Genomic DNA, 23,399 nt, shown 5'->3' with positions numbered 1-23,399 from the left:
GAGATCATCGGCGATATACAAGTCCTGATAAGTCCAACGGTACGTCTCTGGGTCTCGTCCTCGGTTGCTGCTGTTTCTAAAGAGGAAGGAGAGACCCACTCACCTGCCATGTCTTAGGTTCTAATTGACTCTCCGGCGACCATCAGAGATAATGGATATTACCGTGTCGAGCCTTGCGCATTGCCTTTGTCCTTGACTCCTCCTCGTCCTCGAATCGGAGAAAAGCGAATTGATTTCTCGTCGACCTTGAGCATGCACCAGTATTGTGGTGCTCTCCATGTCCCACCCTAAGTCCAACCACTAGAAACGCACGCTCCGGCCGACTACCATCGACGCTGGCCGGTACGCTCCTCTGACGGGGTAACCACTATAAGAACGACACTTTTCCTTTCCACATCTTTGCCAGCATTCTCTCTCTTCACCACCGTCTAATACTCTGCATTCCATCTTTGCCATGGCCACCATCTGCGAGCCACCATCCGACTACCCTGCTGAAATCATCGGCTATGCGGAGCCATGGATCGTGAGTCCTGGTGACACAGTCGCTATCAAGGTATGATTACTTGATTCTTACCATGGGAGGACCTCGGAACAGGAAGGAAGATCGTTCTGGTCCTATCGTCGGTGGAAACAGTGATGGCAGTCGCTTCACTCTCCTTTCCTCTCTGACGAGACATCCAGATCTCATCGACAGAACCTGAATACAAATATCGTACCGTCCGGATCATCCAGAGTGTCGATATCGAGCACTCCCCGAGGAAACAGGAGGAGGTCATCTCCGTCATTCCGGCCGGGGAGGGTAAGGGTCGATATCAACTTGCACGACCTGGGTCCTACGCTCTTGTCGAGGACTGGGTGCCAGGCTCAGTAAGCAATGTGAAAGGACTCGAAATTTCTTTCTACATGCAACCATGGTTGCCCAAGTCTGGCCACACTCAGACCCTCGTCTCCGCGCTTGACGTGGATCTCAAGACAGGGTTTGCTGCGGTGATCACGGAAGCCGGAAAGCTGGATTTCTGGATTGGCACGGGCAAGGATGTCGAGGTCATCACCACCGACTTCGGCCCCGCGAAGAAGAGATGGGTTGAAGTCAAAGTGGTCCTCGAGGGGATTGCTTTCGCCGGTTCGATTACGCCCGTTTCGCTTTTCGCGGAACCTCCTCTGCCTCCCATCAAAGTCGAACGTCAACTTACCAATCCATTTGCCATGCCCGCTTCTACTTCTCTCCTGTTCGGTGCAAGCTACGCGGAATCTACAACTGCGCCGTTCCCACGTCCGACAAACTTTTTCAACGGCCGTTTGGACAGCCCGTCCATCAAAACAACCAACACGCCAACAACTACCCTCGTCAAGTACGACTTCTCTCGGAATATGTCTAGCGACTTGATAACCGACGTCTCAGGAAATGGCCATACCGGCAAACTCATCAATGCGCCTACTCGAGCAGTTAGAGGTTGGGATTGGGACGGCACCGAATCCGATTGGACCAAAGCGAAATACGGCTACGGAGCGATCCACTTTCATGAAGACGATCTGGATGACGCGCAATGGGAGACCGACTTCAGCATCACCATCCCCGAAGATGCACGGTCAGGTGCATATGCCGTCGAAGTCGACGCAACGAGCGGCAAAACCTCAGACAGCATTCCTTTCTTCGTCCGACCCAGCAAGAAGGCCTGGAAACAGCGAGAAGGTAAAGTAGCCCTCGTCATCTCTACATTTACGTACCTCGCATACGCGAATGAACATCTATGGGAGAAGACGCGGCTGTCGGCCATCGACGTCGGACCCAACTTTGACCCAACCAACATCGCCCAAAGCGAACATTTTGAGCGGCTCAAGCGACGCTCCGACCTCGGTCTATCCAACTACGACGTGCACAACGACGAGTCCGGCGTCGTGTATTCTTCTGCAAAGCGACCAATTCTCAACATCCGACCAAACTATATCATGTGGGCATTCAAACGGCCCCGGGAATTCAGCGCTGATACCATGTTAATTGGGCTGCTGGAGCGGGAGCAGGTGCCCTATGAGATCATCACGGACCACGACCTGCACGAACGAGGCGTCGCAGCTATCAGCGGCTTCAATACAGTCATCACGGGAGCCCACCCCGAATATCCCAGCGTTGAATCGTACAATGCCTATACCGCATATGCGACACAGGGAGGAAATCTAATGTATCTCGGCGGCAACGGCTTTTATTGGGTCACTGCTACCGACATGGCGATGCGGCCGCATCGACTCGAAGTCCGTCGCGGAGATCAAGGGGTGCGCTCCTACGGTCTTCCCGGCGGCGAGCACGTGCTCAGTACCAACGGCCAGCTCGGCACGCTCTGGCGCACCCGTGGCCGTGCGTGTAATGTGCTCTTTGGCATTGGCTTTTCCGGCGAGGGCGCCGGGCCGGGCGTCCCCTATAAACGCACAGACCTAAGCAAGACAGACAAGTCCGTCAGTTGGATGTTCGAAGGTTTCGCCGACGGCGAGGACCTCATCGGTGAATTTGGCCTCGGCGGCGGCGCCAGCGGCGATGAGATGGACCGCTTCGACGAAGCCATTGGGAGTCCCTCATGCGTTAAGATTCTAGCATCCAGCACGGGTCATCCAGACGATTTCTGCATTGTGCCCGAAGACCTCGTGTTCCCGCCCGTGCACACGCTGGGTACACAAACGGATCTCATCCGCTCGGATCTCACGTATTACGTCAATAGTGGAGGAGGGGGGATTTTTTCTGTCGGAAGTATCAATTGGATGTGTTCGCTGGGCTGGGACGATTATCAGAATAATGTTGCCAAGTTGACTGCGAATGTGATTAAGGGGTTCTTGGGGGGATTGAGATGAAGAGCCAGAAATAAAGGAGGTGAATTTATATAATCTGCTTGATATCATCACATCACATCGTGGCAGGGAGTGACATTGAGCGCGTCACATGATATCATGATAGTCGCGTGACAAGGTCGACCGTTTCCACTTGTAGAAAATCTTGAGGATAGGAAAAAGATCTTGGAGAGCACGAGTCAGCGCAGAGGAGGGAACAGTACAGAGAGAATCGGTTCGGTTTTTCAAGTCTAATTCTCATTCTCCAGCATTGGCACATACGCACCCTGTAACCTCAGTAGGGCGCATTGGCAAGCCCCTAACCCAAGTCTATCAAGCAAAACAGAGACTCCGACCAGGGTCTTGTAACTAAAACTCAAAAACCGTCAAGGTATGGGTATCATGATGCTGTGTGGGCGTTGGTCGTCAATCCCGGAAAATAAAAAAAGGATGTCGCAGAACACCGAGCATTGAAAACAATGGGGCGATTTCTCTTCCTTTCTTTCTTCGTCATTTCTCATCTCATCTCATCTCGTGGACTTGTTTTCATAGATCATATAGATCATCTTCTCCATTCTCATTCGTCAGGTGTAAACGACCAATTTTGTCACCGCTACTTAACCAGTTCTTGATCACACATGGTGACTCTTCGGGTCCGGCGCAGATCTTCTTACGGTCGAGATCCTTGAACTTGGGTCCTTTAGGTCCGTTCACATAGTGATATTGGCCCGCAAAGCGGTATTGTCGTTTGTCGTTGAGCGGGTAGAACTTGTCACCCCAACGGCCTCTGAACTGGAACCACTCAGTCGGCGCCGAGGGGGTGAGGTTGGACGAACGTAGGATATCCGCTTTGTAGTCGTACGTATAGGCGTGCGAGTTCAGCGCGGGGTCCCACAGAGGCCCGCGATCAGTCACATCATGGAGGATGCCCCATGGTAAAATGTAAGGGTGTGTTCCCGGGGTCGAATACATGGCATGCGTGCCGTACGCGGAGTAAATGACTGGACGTTTTCCCAGTTTCTCGACAGCATCGTAGCTGTAAGCGGAGCCAAAATTGTGTTCACTGAAGAAGACGGCTTTGGGCTTACCGTGTTGGAATCGGATAGCGGTGTGCTCCCAATCGCCCACGTGGTTGCCAAAGCGAATGTTGAGGACCACGTTCCCAAGATTGAAGCTGTAAAAGAAGAACCAGAAGGCGTCGACGATGCCATGGCCCTTGTTGACGGTGACCAATACTGCAGGAGCGTCGCTTCGGCCACCTCGAATCTTGCCCGGCGCGTGATCTCGAATGGTTGAGCGTCTCAATTCATGATGGACGCGGTGTGCCGCCATGCTCTCCTCTGATTGGCCGGAGAATGTCATTTGAAAATCTTTGGTCTGTTCCAAATCCTCAACATCAGGTCCGAACCAGTCTTTCAGATCGGCCATGGCATCCTTTAACCCTTGGACATATGTTCGACCGGGCTTGTGGACCCACCCTTCGTTGTCTTCAAACAAGTCATCCGGATTCGAGGGTTCACTGGGAATGTTTTTTTCACCCTCCAACCATTCTGGCCGTTCCTCCACGTTGTCGTTGCTGGTCAGAAACACCCACCTACCGTTCTGCCACTCGTTCAGCTGGTTTAGATTGTTCAAATTTGGGTGTCTCTGTTCCGATTGCAGAGGGGTATAGTTCAATGCCGGAGTGATGTGATAGAGATGCTCGGCAACATCACAGGGCCAGAATTGCTCTCCGGAGTACAGATGGACCAGGGGTGCGTATTCCATCACATAGTCGGGAATTTCTCTCAAGACACGTTCATCATCAGTCCAATCTTCGGGTCGATCATTTCCCTCCGTCCAGGCATGCTGCCAGTCCCAATCTGGTTTTGGATCGACTAGTCGATGTCTGTTTTTGAGAACGGGACGGTGCCCAAATCTGTCGCCTTCAGTAACGAACTGCACATGTGCTCCGCCGCAAACTCCAAGCCATCGACAACACTTGCGGTCGATCCATGACTTGGAGGTTGCGATCCAGCTCGCCTCTTCTCTGTCTTCAGCTGACCAAATGAATGCTTCGGGGTTGGTTACTCTCAGTATGCTGTTTATACACATGTACGATATGATGGTCGACAGGACACCAATAGTGGCCTTGGTCTTTGTGCCCGTCATCGGCTCTCCCTGCAGGGCGGTGTCTGTTATTGTTTCATAAGGAGTGATATCTTGCCCCGGTCTCGGTGTACTCGACTCGACTCGGACGACGACGGATGTAGGTTCAACGGGTGTATGGAAGGGCGCCTGCGCTGTCGGGATAGCGAGGGTAGGGTCGTCGATGGGGGGACTGGCCCGAGTCGTAGGGAAGGTAGTTATAGAGAGGAGAGAAGGCACCGCCGAGAGGGTATATATTGGTTGGGTAAGCGGTACACGCCCGCCGCCATGATCAAATTCCAAGGCCACTATAAGAGCGAGAGGCCGAAAGGATTAGCCCGAATATCACGAGGAAAGGAAATCTGACAACGAGGGGAAGGACATGATTTGGTTGGTAGTCATTTACCCACGCGGATGTAGCGGCGAGAGAGCGGAACACGGCTGAGTAGGGTCCCGGAAAGGGCATGGGGTTGACTGCATTGAGAAAATGTCTTATGTCAGGGCAAGCCAGAGCCGGACATAAGATCAGGATCAGTAGCAATGCTGCAGAAATAGGCTCCGCCCTGAGACCCATGAAAAGGCCAGTCCGCTGTTGGGGATGAATAATGGGGACTTCCGCCAACATCCGCCTAGTGCAGCGCTGGTAGCTATTGAAGGAGTACAAAATGGCTCGAGGTACCGAGCAAGTAAGACGCGGGAAGGTTCGGGCGGTGGGCAAACGGCTTGGAAGGTCTTGACCTACTAGTGGGTGTTGATTGGGCCTGGCGGCCGACCGAGATCGGGTATCTGGCTTCTTCTATCTTGGTGTTGAGGATGGGAGGGCAGCAGGTCTGGTCATGCTGCTAGGGGACCTTGAGAAGTGATGAGACGTACAGGCTTGTCCCATGTGATGGGAAAAGAGTCGTGGAGTAGGAGAAAGAAGGTGAATGAAGAAATTTGACGCTGATGGCTGAAAAGACTAGTAGATAGTCGGTCATTCGTCAGGCCGCGCGGTGGGCCACTCACACTGGTTCCCTTCAGGCGTGAGCGAGAGAAACGAAGAGGGACATCGTCCGAGTACGACGAAGTCCGACAACTCAAAACTGTAACGAGTCCGCCTGGCACCAACGACCAACGCCAGACCCCGTGATGGCATTATACATGGAGCATGTTCACAGCATTAGTACGCCTTGACCGTACCTCTTAAACGAAAATGAGAGGGTCTTGACTTGTTTCATATCATCACGAAGACGGCAAATTATGTTGTCCGAAGGTCGACCACTGCAACCCCGCCCCCTTCCAATAGACCCAGCCTCCTATTCAAGCCCATCACTGTTGGTGGGCTGCTCCTCAAGTCCGCACCCAAGTTCCTGCGAAGGAAGCGAGATCACGTGACGGTTCGTTTCTGACCTCTCGGATCCCCGATTTCTCTCCCTTTTAGTCACCCTCGACTGGTCCATCAATAACGACCCAGGTGGCAGAAAGTGATTGGACATCATGTATCAATCCGAAAACGGTTCTGAGGACGAATTTGAGTACGAATATCATGACACTGAGAAAGAGGTAGGACTTGCGGTTGAATGGAGACGCTCCCTGCCCAATGCCAATCTAACGTGATCATTCCTCACCTTTCTTGACAGACATTTCTCGTGGACATTGATCTCTCATCCTTAAATTCTGTGGTTCAGCCCAATGTTCCTGGAGCCCCCAAGCCGGTGATACCAGCCAAAAGAATACATGACAATTCTGTTCCCCAGGCTCCTGACCGGGATGACCATTCTCCCGATCCAGCCGAGCGCGCAGAGGAGGAAACTAGTCCGGCTCAGGCACCACCTGACACCCCTTCGCAGGAGGTGGAAGATGACGACGATGATAGCGCACGGCCGTTTCCATCACAGGTACAGATTCTGGATCTGAACACCACCAACCCGATGATTTCATACATGGATCAAGTTTACAGCTGTACCTGGACCGACATGGTTGGCACTAACATGTTCTTTACCCATCCGGGTTTGTTGGACACCATCGAGATTCTGCAATCCACCGATGACTATGACTTGATTGGCATGTCACGAATTAAACTCGTTGGCGACCGAGTCCAAGTGTCAAAGAAGAAGGGATCTAAGAAAGCCGATGTCGACGCTCCGGCTGAGCATGACGAACCTCCAGAAGGCCGCAGTTTAGGGAACCTCAATGGTACGAATCCGGCGACAAACATGCAAATTAAGAAACAAGCGGCATTTCTCGAGAAGCTCATGGATATCAAGCAACAACGTGGAGGGAGCGATATTGTGAGGGTATATGTGGACGAAAATACCGCACCGGGTGGAACTCCGAGAATACAGGATGCAATGCATGACGAAATCGCCGAGCTAAATCGAAAAGTGCTCAAAGGGGACGCTAGAGCTCTTGCAAGACTTCAAGGAATCTATTCTCAATTAGAGGATAGCGATCACAGTCCCCAAGAGACGGATCAGAGGCCCGAGGACGAGGTTATATGACATGAAAATGCTAACGCCTATAGTTTCCCAAATCACATTCCCAAATATTGTTGCCGCAACTCCAGCTATTGTTGAATATTCCGTCTCCAACAAGCCTGGACAAAGGACAATCGAGAAGCGAAGTAACCCATAAATGACAATATTTTATTCTGATACAACTTTTGCCAGACACGAAACATTGTAGTGTGAAGACCTTGATTCATCGGTCTTGTTTGTCGCGATTCCAATGCACGGGAGATGGTGGAGGTGGAGGAGGCTGATGTTCAGGATACTTTCGTCGATCCGAGTACGAGACATATTTGGGACGTGGTGAGGCTTCGACGGCTTTGTGCATGTCTCTGGTCGAGTTTTCGGAGGCGAGGACCGTAGAGCGATAGGATAAGCGTTGCATGGCTAGAGATGGAAGATGGGGTGGCGAGGAGGATCGTCTGGGGGGTTGTTTCTGGATAGGAGCTGGATAGATGAGGTGTCAGGAAACAACTCGAATATGCTGTGTGGATGGAGAAGGCTGTTTGGCAGCCCGACAGCAGCCTGGTGGCCAGACTGATGGGGGAGCAAACTTACGCAGATGGCGGGTGTTGGTGGGGTCGAAATTTTTTTTAGTTAGCAAGGTTGATCGGCACTTGCTGCAGGTACAAAGGTACAGTACCAGGCGATAGACTCGATGGCGAGGTTGATCGACAGAGCAACAGAAAGGCACCTCTTTTGTGTGTGAGTGTGAAAAGGGTGGTGTGAGAAAAGAAAGGAGATTGTCAGGACTCGGGAGCAGGGGAGCGGAGCTCTATTTGAAGGAGAATGAGAGTCAAGTAAGAATGCTCAGTGCTTCTGAACCAACTAATACTAACCGACTAAGTCCTTCGTATGCCAGTCTCAGTCCGCAGGGAGGCAGCGGAAAGAGAGTAAAAAATTGCCAGTGCCAGTGCCGTCCAGAAATCTGGCGGTCAAGGCGACGTGGGATTGTCGCATCAGTTCAAACAAATCCGGTGGTCTAGTCCACGCAAAACCCCCAAAATCTGAATACGCCAGAGCGCCAAAAGCTGTTTCCCCGGAGCGCCACGAGGCACGATTTCGGATGAGGCTTACCCAAAAGGCAGATACGCTGGGTCACTGGTGATGCGATGACGCTGATCAAGGCCTGGGTGTGCCACCTGCGTTGCCAGTCGCTTCCATTACATCCCATCGCACCCATTTGCTCATTCATCCAAAGCTCAAAGTGACTTTTCCCTTTTTGACGTTTTGTCTTTTTGTCGGCCGGACTGAGACATGTCCTTCGGTTGCCAGGTGTCAGTGCCAGTACCAACCAAAAAGTGTCAGCGACCAGTTAGGCATTGCCTGAATGCTGAAGCTGATTGATGGCCCTTCTTTGTTCTCGCCTTCTCCCTCTCTCTTTTTTCTTTTTCCACCTCTCTCACTGGCTCTCCCCGCGCTGCCCACGTCTTGACTTGCATTTCGTAATTTGAATCGAATTGTTTCTGGCATGATGATCGAAGCAGCGGACCCGAAATTTCCTGCAACCCCATTGTGTGGGTGCTCCACCCCCAACACGTCAGCCATTTGGAAGACACACTAAGAACTTTGGAGGCGCTCTAGCCCGTCCCTGGAGAGCTGGAAACGAGGGAGCTAGGGGAACTAGGGAGCGTGGAAGCTAGGGTGCTTGCGAAAAGGCCCATCCCGCGCCAAAGATCCGACGCCAGAAAGTCACCGAAGCCTGCTTTTGTTTTCTTTGACCCCTGCTGGTTCGAATGACAAGATTGTAGGAGCGCCGGCGTCTGTTGCGGGAATGCAGCCCGGAAACCGATCATGGGGCAACCCACGGGGGCCTGGTAAGGAATTCGCAGGGGGTCAGGGGCCATTGAGAAAATGGTCGACGGGGGATAGGCGGATTCGACCGGATGCAGCCATTCAACATCCTAATGCGTGGACTTTTCATTAGTGAGGATGAAGTAAGGAGCAGTCGAGACACAAACCTGGTCTATGATCCGGTTGCAATTTGCAAAGGAGAGGAAGAAGTTGGTAGATTGATGCCTGAAAACAAACTTCGCTGTCAGCAGCAGGTAGGGGGGAAGGACAATGCAAGGATTTTCCCCCCGCAAAGTGAATGAGCCCTGAAATTCTCGAGAAAAGTGAGTTGTCCTTCTGAGGAGTACGGAATGAGTGGCTCAGGCTCCAGTCCTTTATCACACCATCTTTCGCCGCCTTTTCCTCGTACGACATGCTAGGTTTTGGGTATCTGCGGTAGCTTCTCATTGATTGCTTGTTTTCACCGAGGCTCAAATCCGAAGATGTACCATCAGCTAGACGGTGCAGTCACTTCAAGGCTGTATTGCGGTTTCTTACTCTTCCCCGGGCATCTCTCTCTGTTCAGACACTCTATTATATCGGATAGTTCCTGCCGAGTTCATCTCCAACAGGACAAAATGACGCTTTGTGGTACACTCGACGATTTGCCAATCATGGTTAGCCAAAAATCCCCCCAAAATTTACCTAACATCCGCAGATTTTTGGCCAGAAATTCTACGACGTAAAAATACTTCGTGAAACTCTCTCACCGGACTGACCGTGATCTCAGAGCAGATTTCCAGTGTGAGCCCGGAGCCCATGTGAAGAATTTCTCTTATACTTGTTTTGTACCACGGTGTCTCGTATACGGGCTGAGGCAGCGCCCGCTTAATTTTCTCGATCCGAATCATTTCGTCCTACTTCTTCCACAAACTCACCGCCAACCCACTTGAATAGGAGGATGGATAGCCATGTTGTCGGTGTTTTGGGCGGTGGCCAGCTTGGACGAATGCTGACTGAAGCTGCAAATAGACTTAATATCGAGGTAGCAGCTCTCGACAGCGACAGAGCACCCGCAAAACAGATTGCATTATCTGACAAACACGTCACCGGGTCTTTTGCAAAGGCATCGGATGTCAAAGAACTGGCTTCCAGATGCGACGTTCTCACGTACGAGATCGAACATGTTGACACTAAAGTGCTGGAAGAGCTCGAGGGGGAGAAGCCTTTTATCAATGGTACACAATGGTCGAGAATTCAGCCCAGTTGGAAAACTGTCAGAACCATACAAGACAAATTTGTTCAGAAACAGCATTTTGCGAAATTCGACATTCCCACGGCCAAGTCGATTGCCGTCGGCACATCTCAACCTCAAGGCCTGAAAGACATCGCTGACCGCCTCGGATATCCCCTCATGCTGAAGTCGAGGACTGAAGCATATGACGGACGGGGGAATTATCCTGTCAGGTCCGTCTCCGATATTGAGCCCGCATTGAAGGCCCTGGAGAATCGCCCTCTGTACGCGGAAAAGTGGTGTGACTTCAAGCTCGAGTTGGCTGTTGTGGTTGTCAAGGTCGCCCAGGAAGATTCAGTCGATTCCTGGGAGTCGAGCACCTTGGCCTATCCCACCGTCGAGACCATTCACGAAGACAGCATCTGCAAATTGGTCTATGCTCCAGCGAGAAACGTCTCATCTAGCGTTGCAAAAGCAGGTCATGCGCTTGCTCGCCGCGCTGTTTCAACCTTCCCGGGGACGGGCGTTTTTGGCGTCGAGTTGTTCTTGCTCAAGGACAACAGTCTTGTCGTTAATGAGATTGCACCTCGACCACATAATTCCGGTCATTATACGATCGAAGCCTGCCATATGTCTCAATATGAAGCTCAAATCCGAGCGATCTTGCCAGGCCTCGCCCCGACGATCGCCCCGGAAGCAACCGAAATGGTGACGACGGCGGCTATCATGCTAAATATCCTTGGAGGACCTGAGCCCGACTCGCATCTCCTTGTAGCTAAAACTGCACTTACCATCCCAGGAGCAAAGATTCACTTATATGGCAAAGGCGATGGACGACCTGGACGCAAGATGGGCCACATCACTATTCTCGGCAAAAGCATGTCTGAGTGTGAGCGAAAGATACATCCTCTGATTCAAATGGTCGACGCAGTTCGCGCCCATCGAACCGATTCATCGCTTGCTCCTGCCACCTCGATAGCCTCTATTGCTGCAGAGCTACAAAATACCCATCCAATTCCAGCCCCTCAGCCCGTCATCGCGGTCGTCATGGGTTCCGACACTGATCTGGCCACTTTGAGACCGGGCCTCACTATTCTCGACACGATGGACATCCCGTACGAAGTTCACATCACCTCCGCACATCGAACTCCACAATACATGCTTGATTTCGGTAAAGTCGCAGCTGCGCGTGGTTTCAAAGCTATCATTGCGGCCGCCGGGGGTGCTGCCCACCTCCCCGGGATGATGGCCTCGGAGACCCCTGTTCCTGTGATCGGCGTCCCGGTCAAGGCCAGCAGTATGGACGGTCTGGACAGTTTACTCAGCATCGTGCAGATGCCTCGTGGTGTTCCAGTGGCGACGGTCGGTATTGGAAACAGCGTCAACGCGGCGATTTTGGCGGCTCGGATTGTAGGGACAAGCGATACGAAGGCACGGGAATGGGTTGCAAATCACCTGCAACAGATGGATGATGAGAACATGGAGAAGGAGCATAGACTTCAACGGGAAGGGTGGAAGGTATATAAGAAGTTGGATGGATGATCTATCATGGGAGCGCTATTTCGACGGACCATCTCATGACTGCGAGCTTCTTACTGGGCTTGGTGCTGAAGAGGCTACTCTTCGCGGCTTGCGGCATCACGCAATATCCTCATATTTGTTCGTTTCGAACATTCATATTCACAAACGACTGCCGGAGACTGCCTGCGCAGTCGGGTGAGCGGCACGGTATCTCTTCGACGACAATTGGAGGGTCATCGCTGTGCTTTCCCATCTGACTTCATTGCCGCATAAACCTCTGTACTCGCTGAACCGTGTCCTCCGGAAGTCATTTGACCGAGTTGAGAATCGCCTTTCATAGATTCGATCGTGTCAAAATTTTCTTTGAACTCATTCAGCCGTTTGCGGGTCGGCCTCGGGCGAGCCGGCCATTGCTAGCAAAGACCACTATTCAATTCCATGCTCTTTCTTCATTCTTTCCAGATTCTCCTGCCTCGTAGCTATATCTTCTTTCATTTCGACCTTCATCTTTTCCGGCTGATGATATAGCACGACGAGGTATCGGTTCATGAAATTGAAACCGTTTAATTTGTCACACGCCTGCTTTGCGTCCAAGACGTCTTCGTAAACCACAAACGCTGTTCCTTTCGTGGAGTTCGACGTTCCGGCTCGAATCTGTCGGATAGGTCCGAATTTGCCAAAGAGATCAAAGAGTGCAGGAGTGTCGATGTTGTAGGCAAGATTTTTGACAAAAAGAATTCGGTTCGCCTCTGGGGCCAACTTGTTGCTGCGGGACATCTCGACAGATACGAGGCAAAACCTCACATCTACAAGAATCAAAGATCAAGGAGACCGAGTCTCCTGCCCGATTGTGATCTCTTAGGTTGTGAAAGCTCTCGAAAGCGGAGGACTGCGTCTTAAGATTGTTTGTAGACGTTAGTGCGCTGCTCAACCAACGACGGAAGAAATCGCGCACAAGCGATATAGGAGCGTCGTTTAGACGTTAATATAGGATCAAGCTGGCAATCAGAGGATTTCCTTGTTGCGAACATGAGTTCGTGACTGTTGTGCGGTAATCCGCGCCGCAGGCTGGTACCGTCGATGCTTTGCGGTTCTGCTTTAGCGCCAATTTCATTTCCCTCTTCAAGTCGAACTCTGAGCAACATCCACGAACATCCTCGCGCACCGCTCCACAACACTCCTTCCTCTTGTCATTGCATCTGGCCTCCCGCCGGAGGTCATACAAGCTCCTTCACCAATGTAGCCAGCCTCGCTTGCTGCCGTTCTCCAGTTCTCAAATTGTTCGACTCGTACCCCACCTCCGCAACGCATCGCAAAGAATCCAACGGATGACCGTCGACGACGGCGACAATGCCTACCTCAACGCTCTGGCGCCGTTCTGAAGATCCTCTGAGGCCTCGTGGTGTCAGTCCCGTACGGCCGTCCGCTGACTCCATCGAACGCCTATCCCCTGAACCCTCCTTCGGACCTACTACCCTGAGCGAGCCTTCGCTTCCCCGGCACACATCGCAAGAGAATGGTTACTCATTACGGGGACTCGGGCTCTCCGACGTTGAAAAATTAGAGAGCACCGGAACAAATATACAGCCAGACCATATATATTACGATCAAGATGGTGCTGCCCATGTCGGCGCCAGGATAGTCGCTGGTGCGGCTACACAGAAGGGGCGCCCGCTACAAGATTCTCAGGACTGGCCATCCAGAAATTCCAAGCTCCCTCAAGACACTCGATGCTCTCAATTCAAAGGTCATACTCGCTCCGGCTCGACAATTGATGACCTTGCAAGTGCCGCGATTGCGACTAGTCCGGCATTAGCCAACGCGAGCCCACATTCTACGACTCGACCCTCCACGTCCTATATCCCCCTGTACAATTATGACGATAGTTCGAATGGCCCGCCAGCAAAACGAATCAAGTCCGAGCGACTTCCGAATCTTGAGTGGTCGCCATGCGCAGATAGACCGAGAAACAACGGTTACGATACTACAACAGAAATAACACACGAAGATGCATTGCTTCTACTTGGGTTGAAGAACGAGGTCAACTTCAAGAATAATACACCATTGTTGAATTCAGCGACAATCCATCCGCAGCCCTATCCTCCTTCTACGGCACGCCGTCCCTCAGAGTCATGGACCTTCCCAGAGAGCCCTGTCACACGCCTTCACCGGAGTCCGGAAACGGGATTCGTGGAGAACAACATCTCACAAGACCGTTTTAAGCAGAGATCCCAGAGCATGACGAACACATATCGAAGTCAATGGCGTACGTCGATAACTCAGCATTCTGATCGCTTGCAAGTTCAAAAGGAGGACAAGGCGAAACAAGATACCGCAGGAACCGAGCCCACGGTAGGACCGGCATATTCAGAACCTCAACAACGCTCTGAACCGACATCCTCTACGAATGCTCCCCCCAAAAGACAGCGGAGAGTCAAACCTGAGGTTCAAGCCGAGGTCTGCGCGGCATGTCAGCGTCTTCAGCTGGAAAGTACTGATGATAAGGACTCTGTCATGTTTTGGATCAGTTGTGATGCATGCGATCGCTGGTTCCATGCCGAATGTGCCGGATTCCAAACAAAAGCTGAAGCGAGAAGCGTTGACAAATATCTCTGCCCGGACTGTGAGCCTATCCATGGGAAAACCACCTACGTGCGAAAGTCATCACGCCCACGAACTGCCATTGATTATGCCGGTCTCAATCAAGGCGTGGTGAAATCCTCCGCCGAAACATCGACGCACCATTATATCCAGCCCATCAAGGAAGGAAAATTTGCCTTGTTACCTGATGATTTCGCGCGCATCCGACCGGAGCTGCTTACGATGGAGTTCATGGAGAGCTTCGAAGGGATGAAGAGACCATTTGTGGTTCCAGCATCCTGGAACCCACGCTTTGGGGTTAAGCCTCCTTTGGATGAACCATCCTCTGATTTGTCTATGGAGGAGACTTCGGCTTTCCCCCTCATCAAGAGTTCAGGGGAACTAGCAGGGCCGGAGCCTCCAACCCCATCCGAAGTTGTTGAGGAGGAAGTCATCGATTGTGACCAAGACTTGTTGGATATGGTGATCCCTCGAGATCTGACAGTCCGCAAAATTGCCGAGCTTTATGGACCTGATGAACCTGTGCCGGTGATCGACGTCAAGTCCCAGGAAACAAAAGGTCAATTCACCCTGCAGCAGTGGGCGGACTATTATGAACTTCAGGGTGACAAGCCTATTCGAAATGTCATCAGCTTGGAAGTCTCTCACAGTCCTCTCGGCAAACTGATCAGACGTCCGAAAGTAGTTCGAGATCTGGATCTCGAAGATCATGTTTGGGACACTGATACCGAAACGCGGACTAAGAAACGACCGGTTCAATTTTACTGTCTTATGTCAGTAGCTGACAGCTACACGGACTTCCACATCGACTTTGGAGGTTCCTCCGTGTATTACCATATTGTCAGAGGAACAAAGACGTTCTTCTTCATCCCACCGGAAGATAAGTACCTCAAAAAGTACGAGGATTGGTGCAATTCGGACTCACAAAATGAGACATGGCTGGGCGACTTGTGTGGCGGTAATTGCACCCGAGTTGATCTTCGCGAAGGAGACACGGCGTTCATCCCTGCCGGTTGGATTCATTCTGTCTGGACACCCGAGGATAGCTTGGTCATCGGAGGCAACTTTCTCACCCGTCTCGACTATGAAATGCAAATCAAGGTTGCCAACATCGAAAAAGTGACCAAAGTGGCCCCCAAGTTTCGGTATCCTTACTTTCAGAAAGTTATGTGGTATACCTTGATCAAATACCTGGAAGATGATCCGCTCCCGGAGGAAGTATTGCAAGACTTCCGCGATGATCCGGACTATGTCTTCTTGCGTGCAAATCCGGTGTGGGATGAGATCGATGATTTGGAGAATACAGCAGAGCCGGGTGACCCTGCTTTCAATGCCAGATATTACCCAAAATCCGAGGTCGCTGGGTGGCCGCCTCTCAGAGATTTTCTGTACCGGACGGCTCGGATAGATGCTGGTTTGCCCGTATCAGACATCACGAAAAAGCAGATTGAAGCAGTCAAAGCATCCATTCCGAAGGGACACGGCGAGCCTCTGGTGATGATCAAGCTATTTGCGATTTGGTGTGCTTGGAAGAGTGGTAATGTGACAGCGCCCGATTGGGTACATTCAGATGGTGCCCTCGAGCCAGAGAAAATGGAAAAGACCAAAAAGCCCGAGACTTTTCGATTACCTGGAGAACGAAGTTCCTCTCGAAAGGCGACACAAGTCTTGGCTCAGGCGGAGGCGGAGGCGGAGACACAGGCACAAGCGCATGCACGAACTCCTCCCACGGAAGTCAACAATATGATTCCAGCAAAACAGAACTCTAAACCCGGACCTAGGGCGAATGGATTGAGAGTCGCCTGTGAGCCGTGTCGAAAGCGACGAATAAAGTGCCGACACAAATCGGGTAGTGAAACACCCACCAGACCAGCACCAGAAATCCGGCCCCGGAGCTTTTCCAACGCTGAGCCATCATCTGCGTTGACAGCTATTCCGAATGGATCCAAGGCTGAGCAGTACCCGTCACCCGAAACCCGGATTTCGGAACCTGTTGGAAGCAATTTTGAGGTAACTCAGCCTGTCCCCGCAAACTCTGAACTCCAGTCAACATCGAAGAAGAGTCGGAGCAAAGCCTGTGAAGAGTGTCGGAAGAGCAAGGTAGGAGGTCCCGCAGAAATGGATTGGTCACAAACTGACTTGCCCCAGCGCCGATGTGTGCATGATGAGTATGGTCGGATTGATCCTGCAAAGGCAGCAGAACCTTCGAAACCTCGAGGATCCACTAGTACCAAACGCCCAGCTCGCTTAAGCGATGAGAGTGCGCATATCAAAAAGGCTCGGATGGACATTGATTCGCTCGATGACTTAATTGATCCCGCTTTAACCAACGGAGACGTTTCTCAGACCGCAACTGAAGCTGTTGAGGAGGACTTTCACACTCCTGGACCCTTCAATGACAATGAAAATCACGTTGAAGTAAACGGAGCATATCCTGCACAAAATGCAACCTTTGGGGAGCAATCAGCCAAAGACGTTGGGGTAGAACACGTACCCGTCGACCCTGCTTTGGAAGCAATGGCCGCTCCAGCGCCCGAACAACTTACTATTAAGACCGAAGTCGATCAAGTGGAAGAGGGCAATCTGACAGACGCAGGAGATTTAGATTCAATAGCCTCGAAGCGCAACACGACCTTTTCCACTCCGGGTCCCATCAGGACGGGTTCTTCCGTCAATGGAGACGATTCTGGTGGCGCAAATCCGACTCCTCGATCAAGGCACTCTTCCCGGCAACCAAAGCAAGTTGAACGATATACGCCAGAGGACAAGAGATCTCCGATTAAATCATATCCGAAACCCCAGCCAAACGATCGGCGGGCTTCAAGCGCTGCAAGCGCCCAGACAATGGCCACGAGTGTCAAAAGCCGACGATCTTCAAGCAACACTTCAGGGACCACACATCAAATGGCAGGCATCATGGCAAGACGTAGTGCGTCTCGCGAAGTATCGGCTAGACCAGTGAGCCGAGGAAGCACAGGAGGAGAAAGTGACTTGGACGCGGATGAGAGATTTGCGAGAGAGCTCCAAGCGGCTGAAAATGGCCTGAGACGACGGACAAGCGTGAGGGCGTAGACGAAGACTGCCTCTGCTGGATCGTTGACGGTGTTTGATGATGGATACGACGGGAAGATGGGCATTAAAATGAAGGGGTTTGAGAGGAGCAGGAAGACTCCGCCCAGCAAGGCGCTCCCAGGTGTAATGGAGAGGAGCGTTGGACCCCCGATGGATTCAATCATTTTCTTGATTTCTTTTTAATACCCTCACGGCAGGAGAGTTCTAAAAGGAACGAGCTTATAATGAGCTGAAAATGGTACATCTTGAACACAATTGCAATTATAAAAGGACCCCCGTCAGAATGTACTCCACGTGATCGGACTCGGTATCAATATAGATCGCCCTGGGAAAAGTGTGGGGTAAATCGCCTATATGTTCAGATCCTCACCATCGTCATTCTGGGAACTCCATGACCTCCTTTCATCTGCTACTGTTCTATCTGCCCGATATGCTACGCCAATTCTGAGCGCGATCATGCGGGGAGATCACTGCCGCTATGGCTGACATCTATAACAGTCAACTTGTACGTATATTGATGTCCCGAACGCAGATGGTTTTTGACTTCCGACTAATCGTCGCAGGATGTGTTCGAACTCTACCACAAGGTGAACAATCGGCCCCGGGACTCAGCAGGAAATACCTCTGCTCTCGAAGCACTCGGCCATGGCATTGCTGGAACTGCAGGCGCTGCCATCTCTAATGCTACTCTGTATCCCATCGATCTAATCATAACCCGATTTCAAATCCAACGTCAGTTGCGGAAGGACCAGTCACAGCCTCCTGACGAGGAATATAAGAGCTTTGTTGATGCGGTCCTAAAGATATACAAGAACGAAGGCGGTCTAGCTGCGTTTTATACTGGACTACTGCAAGATACGGGCCGGACGATCACCGACTCCTTCCTGTTCTTCCTGACATACAGTTTCCTCCGCAACAGGAGGCTTGCTTCGCATGGTAGTGCGAAATCACTGCCTGCCTTGGAGGAGCTCGGGGTGGGATTTGTCGCTGGAAGTTTGACCAAACTTGCATCGACGCCAATCGCCAATATCGTCACCAGAAAGCAGGTGGCCACTTTACTGGCGGCTAAAGACTTGAATAGTCAGGGAGAGTTTCGCGTACCAAGTGCGCGGCAGATCGCTGCGGATATACTCTCTGAGCACGGTGTGTCAGGTTTTTGGTCGGGCTACCCCGCTTCACTCGTCTTGACTCTTAACCCTTCAATCACCTTCTTCCTCTTCGAAACATTAAAGAGAATTCTCTTGCCTCGGCACAGACGAGCGAATCCGCCTCCCTCATTGATTTTCTTGCTTTCAGCATTTAGCAGAGCGTGCGCGAGTTCCGCCACATATCCGTTCGGTCTAGCCCAAACTCGGCTTCAGGCGGGCTCCAAGAAAGAAGAGAGCGATGAAGCCAAGGTGATTGGCGAGGACATTGAAAATGAAGGGGCCAGAAAAGCGGCTCGGGCAACGATACTCCACACTGTGTTGACAATCGCTCAAAATGAAGGAGCTGGTGGCCTTTACGAAGGACTCTACGTTGAGATGATCCGAGCATTCTTCAGTCATGGTACGACAATGCTGGTCAAGCAGGCTATTCAGCGCTTCTTGGTGAAAGCGTATTACATCACTTCGATCATCCTGGGGCGATATCAACGAAGGTCGACTGCGAAACGGTTGGCACAAAAGGCCAAGTCTAGTGTTGAGTATTATAGTCTCGCCATGGCACGGGCGAGCGAGAAAATCGAAGAGGCATCTCATGCTGTCAAACAGAAAGCAAACGAGACGGCGGAATTTGTGGGGGAATACGTCGAGGAAGAAGCAGGCGAGTGGCGGGAGCTTTATGGAACAACCGGTCTTGCTCGATGGCTGGACAGCGATCGACGTGAATGATGGGGAAGGGCTTCTGGCGACCATTGAGTTGCTGTATGACGACGGGAAAGTGGGAAGTGTGTGAAGGGAACGTTGATCCTGAAGCTTTCACCGGTATGCGCCACGTTGGCCTCCTCTCTTTTCCATCTTCGTTTGTCTCTTGCTTTGTGCACCAGGCGCCCCTCCTGCACCGGCCATACCACCAAGCATACCCTTTAAACCACTAGCCGTGGTCACCGCGGCGAAGATTGCATAGCCGGGCACCACGAGGTACAGCCACCAAGCTCGATCACCAAACACCATAACAAGGATTAAATTGATCCACGTCCAGTAGAGGATATCCCACATGAACTCGGTCAATCCTTTAGCATCGAGATCATCCCCCGCTCGGCGGAGGGAACCATCAGGGTTATAGCTCGGTCGGGCCAGCCGTTCTAGGTAGAATTCTATGGCGAGACCCGGGGCAGAAAGCAACGCGTAGCGCTTCAGGGATAGGGAGGTGGGAAGAGTGAAGTGCAGCAGGAGAAAGAGGCCATGGATTGCGAGTGTGGTGAGATGGGTTTGCTTGAGGCGAGAGGTGTTGCGAACGGCGAGGGATTTGGCGGCTTTCTGTACCATCCAGTCAGTTGCGGATAAGAATTGCGGCAGAGAGGAGAGGACTGACTTGAGCCATGTTGAGAGGGTTTCAAAATAAGCCGTTCATCTAGCTTGACAAGTCGTGTGCTTTTTTTCTGAGGTAGCGTTGTGAAGGCGTACTCACCGAGTGGCTGCGGAGAGTATCACCGATCGTACGCGGCGAGGACTAAGTGAATCAGATGCTCTGTCCGAAGAGATTTCTGCGGCTGGTTGGATTGTCCGGGTGTGGAATGTTTCCAGGTTCCCAGTTCCCCGCCGCCACGTTTGTTTCCAGCCACAAGGTTGTTGGCATTGGCGCAAGGGCCCAGCTGCCAGCAGCCAGCAGCCAGCAGTAGACTCGCCTTCAGTTTTTGCCTACGAACAGACTTCTACTGTCAAAAACACTGACAGTCTCCATTCTAACCGCCCGACCTCGCCTCTACCCGGTTCCTCCTACGAGCCTCGTGTATGCTGTACTTGATGTCCAGTATCATTGAGGCCTCATAACATCCTGATGAATCGATCTACTTGACCGCGGCACATTGTTTTGGAGTGGCCCGCCTTCACCTTTCATGCCCTTCAGACATTGTGAACCGCGTCTTGTACCAACCTCACACCTTCACACTTTTCTTGAGACACCCGCTTTCCTATAATTTGGCTCACTCCTCACCTGTCTCGTCATTCATGCTGCCATGACTCCAAGCGTACCTCACATTGCGGGCCAGCTCCGACAACTGGTGTATTATCACCTTGATAACAACCTTTTGAAGAATGCCCTCTTCCTTGCCGCTCGTCTAGTCGCCTACGAGCCACGATCGACCGAAGCAGCATACTTGCTCTCATACTGCCAGTACCAATCTGGATTCGTCAAAGCTGCTTGGGACACTAGTCGATCTGCAGGTCTAAGAGGATCACATCTGGGATGCAGCTATGTCTTTGCGCAAACCTCACTTGAATTAGGGAGATACCTTGACGGTCTCACGGCACTGGAGAAGAGCAGACACCTATGGCAGAACAGAAATACCTGGGGTCAACACAACGAGACAAGACGACAGCATCTCCCCGATGCTGCAGCAGTCTTGTGCCTGAAAGGGAAGTTATGGAAGGCTCATAAGAATGTCGACGAGGCAGTGGAATGTTGGGCCGCGGCGTTGAAGTTAAATCCTTTTATGTGGGATGCTTTCATGGGACTTTGCGATGCCGGTGCCAAAGTCAGCATTCCTAATATCTACAAGATGTCTGCGGAAATGATAGCCATGGTCCATCTGTCCCAGCAACAAACGGCAAAGATTGAGAACCTATCAGCAGCCACCACCGAGAAGACCTCGGTTTCGAACCATGTCTCTCAGCCCAATGGAAACAGCCATCCACCAGACCCCTTCGTGTCAGCACGGAAACAAAATGGAAACTTGCAACAAGGTAGCTCTGTTCTTTGGGAAAAGCTGAATGGCAGTAAAGTGAGCGTCAATACTGGAAGTACCGTCTTGGACGAGGAAGGCCTGAACACTCCTGCAGAAGCAGAGACGGAAGAAGGTGTCCTGCGAGGCGGAGCCGTCCATCAATATCATGAGCCACCTCCGGCTCCAATGAGAAAAGCAAAGAGTGCGGCCGAAGCTCCTACGGACCCTCCTCCTAGGTGGAAGACCGGATCCACACGAATGAAGACGAAAAACAAAAGCAACTCTGATGACACTACGGTTTTGCAGGACCCTCCACCACCGTCGGCACCTTCTAAGAGAACTGTTTCTGGTCAACCGGCTCCTACGAATCACGCGCAGTCAAGTACTACTGAAGGGACAAGAAGAAGTAATCGGCTTCTCAATACCACCAGACCACCGAGTACCAGCGGTACAGCAGGAAACAAGATGTCATCGTTGGCAAACACACTGGGTCTACGAGAAGGACGAGATATCAAGAAAGCCAAAGCCCCAGCGGTGAGAGGTCGCACGGCCAATGCTTCTACTGTGGGGAGAGTCGTCAGTGGAAATCGAACTAGGACGGGATCAGCAGACACCATGGACGTTGATTCCAAAGACCCGAAAACGGTTGCCAATGCTCCCCCAGCGCCACCGCTCCCCAATCATAAGACCAGAGTTGAGTCGGCCGTCAATAAGGATCTGGAAGCAGTTCAGAGTCTTTTGGACCTCTTTGGAAGAATCGCATCAGCTCAACTGTGTTTGTCAAATTACGACTGTCAAACCGCCATTCAGATCTACAATTCTCTTCCGTCGGCACTACGAGAGACACCGTATATCCTGGCTCAGATTGGTAAGGCATATTATGAGCAAGCGTCATATGCCGAAGCAGAGAAATTCTTCATTCGAGTGAGATCAATAGCACCCACTCGTCTAGAAGACATGGAGGTATATTCCACGGTTCTGTGGCATTTAAAGTCGGAAATTGAGCTTGCGTACTTGGCTCATGAACTTATCGAGGTCGATAGACTGTCACCTCAAGCATGGTGTGCCATTGGCAATTCGTTTTCGCTCCAACGTGAGCATGAACAAGCTCTGAAATGTTTCAAACGCTCTACGCAACTTGACCCTCAATTTGCGTACGGCTTTACTTTGCAAGGCCACGAGTATATCGCCAACGAAGAGTTTGAGAAGGCCCTTGAAGCTTATCGAGCCGCAATTGCTGCGGATGGTCGTCATTATAATGCCTGGTACGGCCTCGGCAAGGTCTATGAGAAGATGGGCAAATGGGCAGTCGCCGAACAGCATTATCGAACCGCGGCCAAGATCAACCCTACGAATGCAGTACTCATCTGTTGCATTGGCTTGGTCCTTGAGAAATTGAAGAATCCTGAACATGCTTTGCAGATGTATACTCGAGCATGTAGTCTGGCGCCTGGCAGTGCGTTGAGTCGATTCAAAAAGGCCAGATGTCTCATGAGCCTTGGACGACCTCGAGAGGCGTTGACCGAACTACTCATATTGAGAGATGTGGTCCCGGATGAAGCAAACGTGTGGTTCTTGATGGGTCGGCTCTACAAGACTCTTCGACAGAAAGGCGACGCTGTTAGGGCGTTTACCATGGCTTTAAATCTGGACCCCAAGGCATGTTTTCAGATGTGTTATGTCTACCAGCGCGCGGTACTGACTTTTGTTTCCAGGCTGCACAATTCATCAAGGACGCAATGGAAAGTCTTGACGACATCGATGAAGATATGGATTAATGAATTCGAGCTTTGGCCTCACACTGTTATCCGTCTCAGATGGGCTAATAATCGATGGGCATAATTACTCTGAGTTTGAGACCGCAAGGCCGATGCTGCAGAGCCTCCGAAACAAGAAAATCACA

General features: G+C 51.6%; 10 protein-coding genes across 10 annotated transcripts; 6 read left to right on the top strand and 4 right to left on the bottom strand.

Moving 5' to 3' along the window:
- Nucleotides 1–454: 454 nt before the first annotated feature.
- Nucleotides 455–2,841, top strand: Z518_07271 (uncharacterized protein; the record flags this gene model as incomplete). The annotated part of the gene is made up of 2 exons (XM_013415400.1): nt 455–553; nt 682–2,841. 2 exons carry the CDS (start codon nt 455–457, stop codon nt 2,839–2,841), a joined length of 2,259 nt encoding a protein of 752 aa, XP_013270854.1.
- Nucleotides 2,842–3,363: 522 nt separating this feature from the next.
- On the bottom strand, nt 3,364–4,968 carry Z518_07270 (uncharacterized protein; the record flags this gene model as incomplete). The annotated part of the gene is made up of 1 exon (XM_013415399.1): nt 3,364–4,968. One exon carries the CDS (start codon nt 4,966–4,968, stop codon nt 3,364–3,366), a length of 1,605 nt encoding a protein of 534 aa, XP_013270853.1.
- Nucleotides 4,969–6,420: 1,452 nt separating this feature from the next.
- Nucleotides 6,421–7,424, top strand: Z518_07269 (uncharacterized protein; the record flags this gene model as incomplete). The annotated part of the gene is made up of 2 exons (XM_013415398.1): nt 6,421–6,486; nt 6,564–7,424. 2 exons carry the CDS (start codon nt 6,421–6,423, stop codon nt 7,422–7,424), a joined length of 927 nt encoding a protein of 308 aa, XP_013270852.1.
- Nucleotides 7,425–7,623: 199 nt separating this feature from the next.
- Nucleotides 7,624–7,815, bottom strand: Z518_07268 (uncharacterized protein; the record flags this gene model as incomplete). The annotated part of the gene is made up of 1 exon (XM_013415397.1): nt 7,624–7,815. The coding sequence occupies one exon, from the start codon at nt 7,813–7,815 to the stop codon at nt 7,624–7,626; it is 192 nt and encodes a 63-aa protein (XP_013270851.1).
- Nucleotides 7,816–10,164: 2,349 nt separating this feature from the next.
- On the top strand, nt 10,165–11,979 carry Z518_07267 (phosphoribosylaminoimidazole carboxylase, ATPase subunit; the record flags this gene model as incomplete). The annotated part of the gene is made up of 1 exon (XM_013415396.1): nt 10,165–11,979. The coding sequence occupies one exon, from the start codon at nt 10,165–10,167 to the stop codon at nt 11,977–11,979; it is 1,815 nt and encodes a 604-aa protein (XP_013270850.1).
- Nucleotides 11,980–12,384: 405 nt separating this feature from the next.
- Z518_07266 (uncharacterized protein) lies at nt 12,385–12,735 on the bottom strand (the record flags this gene model as incomplete). The annotated part of the gene is made up of 1 exon (XM_013415395.1): nt 12,385–12,735. One exon carries the CDS (start codon nt 12,733–12,735, stop codon nt 12,385–12,387), a length of 351 nt encoding a protein of 116 aa, XP_013270849.1.
- A 573-nt stretch (nt 12,736–13,308) lies between these two features.
- Nucleotides 13,309–17,631, top strand: Z518_07265 (uncharacterized protein; the record flags this gene model as incomplete). The annotated part of the gene is made up of 2 exons (XM_013415394.1): nt 13,309–16,659; nt 16,708–17,631. 2 exons carry the CDS (start codon nt 13,309–13,311, stop codon nt 17,629–17,631), a joined length of 4,275 nt encoding a protein of 1,424 aa, XP_013270848.1.
- Nucleotides 17,632–18,109: 478 nt separating this feature from the next.
- On the top strand, nt 18,110–19,502 carry Z518_07264 (uncharacterized protein; the record flags this gene model as incomplete). The annotated part of the gene is made up of 2 exons (XM_013415393.1): nt 18,110–18,136; nt 18,195–19,502. 2 exons carry the CDS (start codon nt 18,110–18,112, stop codon nt 19,500–19,502), a joined length of 1,335 nt encoding a protein of 444 aa, XP_013270847.1.
- Nucleotides 19,503–19,589: 87 nt separating this feature from the next.
- Z518_07263 (uncharacterized protein) lies at nt 19,590–20,154 on the bottom strand (the record flags this gene model as incomplete). Its single annotated transcript, XM_013415392.1, has 2 exons — nt 19,590–20,090; nt 20,146–20,154. 2 exons carry the CDS (start codon nt 20,152–20,154, stop codon nt 19,590–19,592), a joined length of 510 nt encoding a protein of 169 aa, XP_013270846.1.
- Nucleotides 20,155–20,788: 634 nt separating this feature from the next.
- Nucleotides 20,789–23,274, top strand: Z518_07262 (uncharacterized protein; the record flags this gene model as incomplete). The annotated part of the gene is made up of 2 exons (XM_013415391.1): nt 20,789–23,116; nt 23,212–23,274. The coding sequence occupies 2 exons, from the start codon at nt 20,789–20,791 to the stop codon at nt 23,272–23,274; spliced, it is 2,391 nt and encodes a 796-aa protein (XP_013270845.1).
- Nucleotides 23,275–23,399: the final 125 nt, after the last annotated feature.

The sequence above is a fragment of the Rhinocladiella mackenziei genome, assembly GCF_000835555.1.
Source record: "Rhinocladiella mackenziei CBS 650.93 unplaced genomic scaffold supercont1.5, whole genome shotgun sequence".
In the NCBI taxonomy this organism is placed as follows: Eukaryota; Fungi; Ascomycota; class Eurotiomycetes; order Chaetothyriales; family Herpotrichiellaceae; genus Rhinocladiella; species Rhinocladiella mackenziei.
The sequence above is the reverse complement of the archived record's forward strand: the minus strand, read 5'-3'. Positions and strand labels throughout refer to the sequence as shown.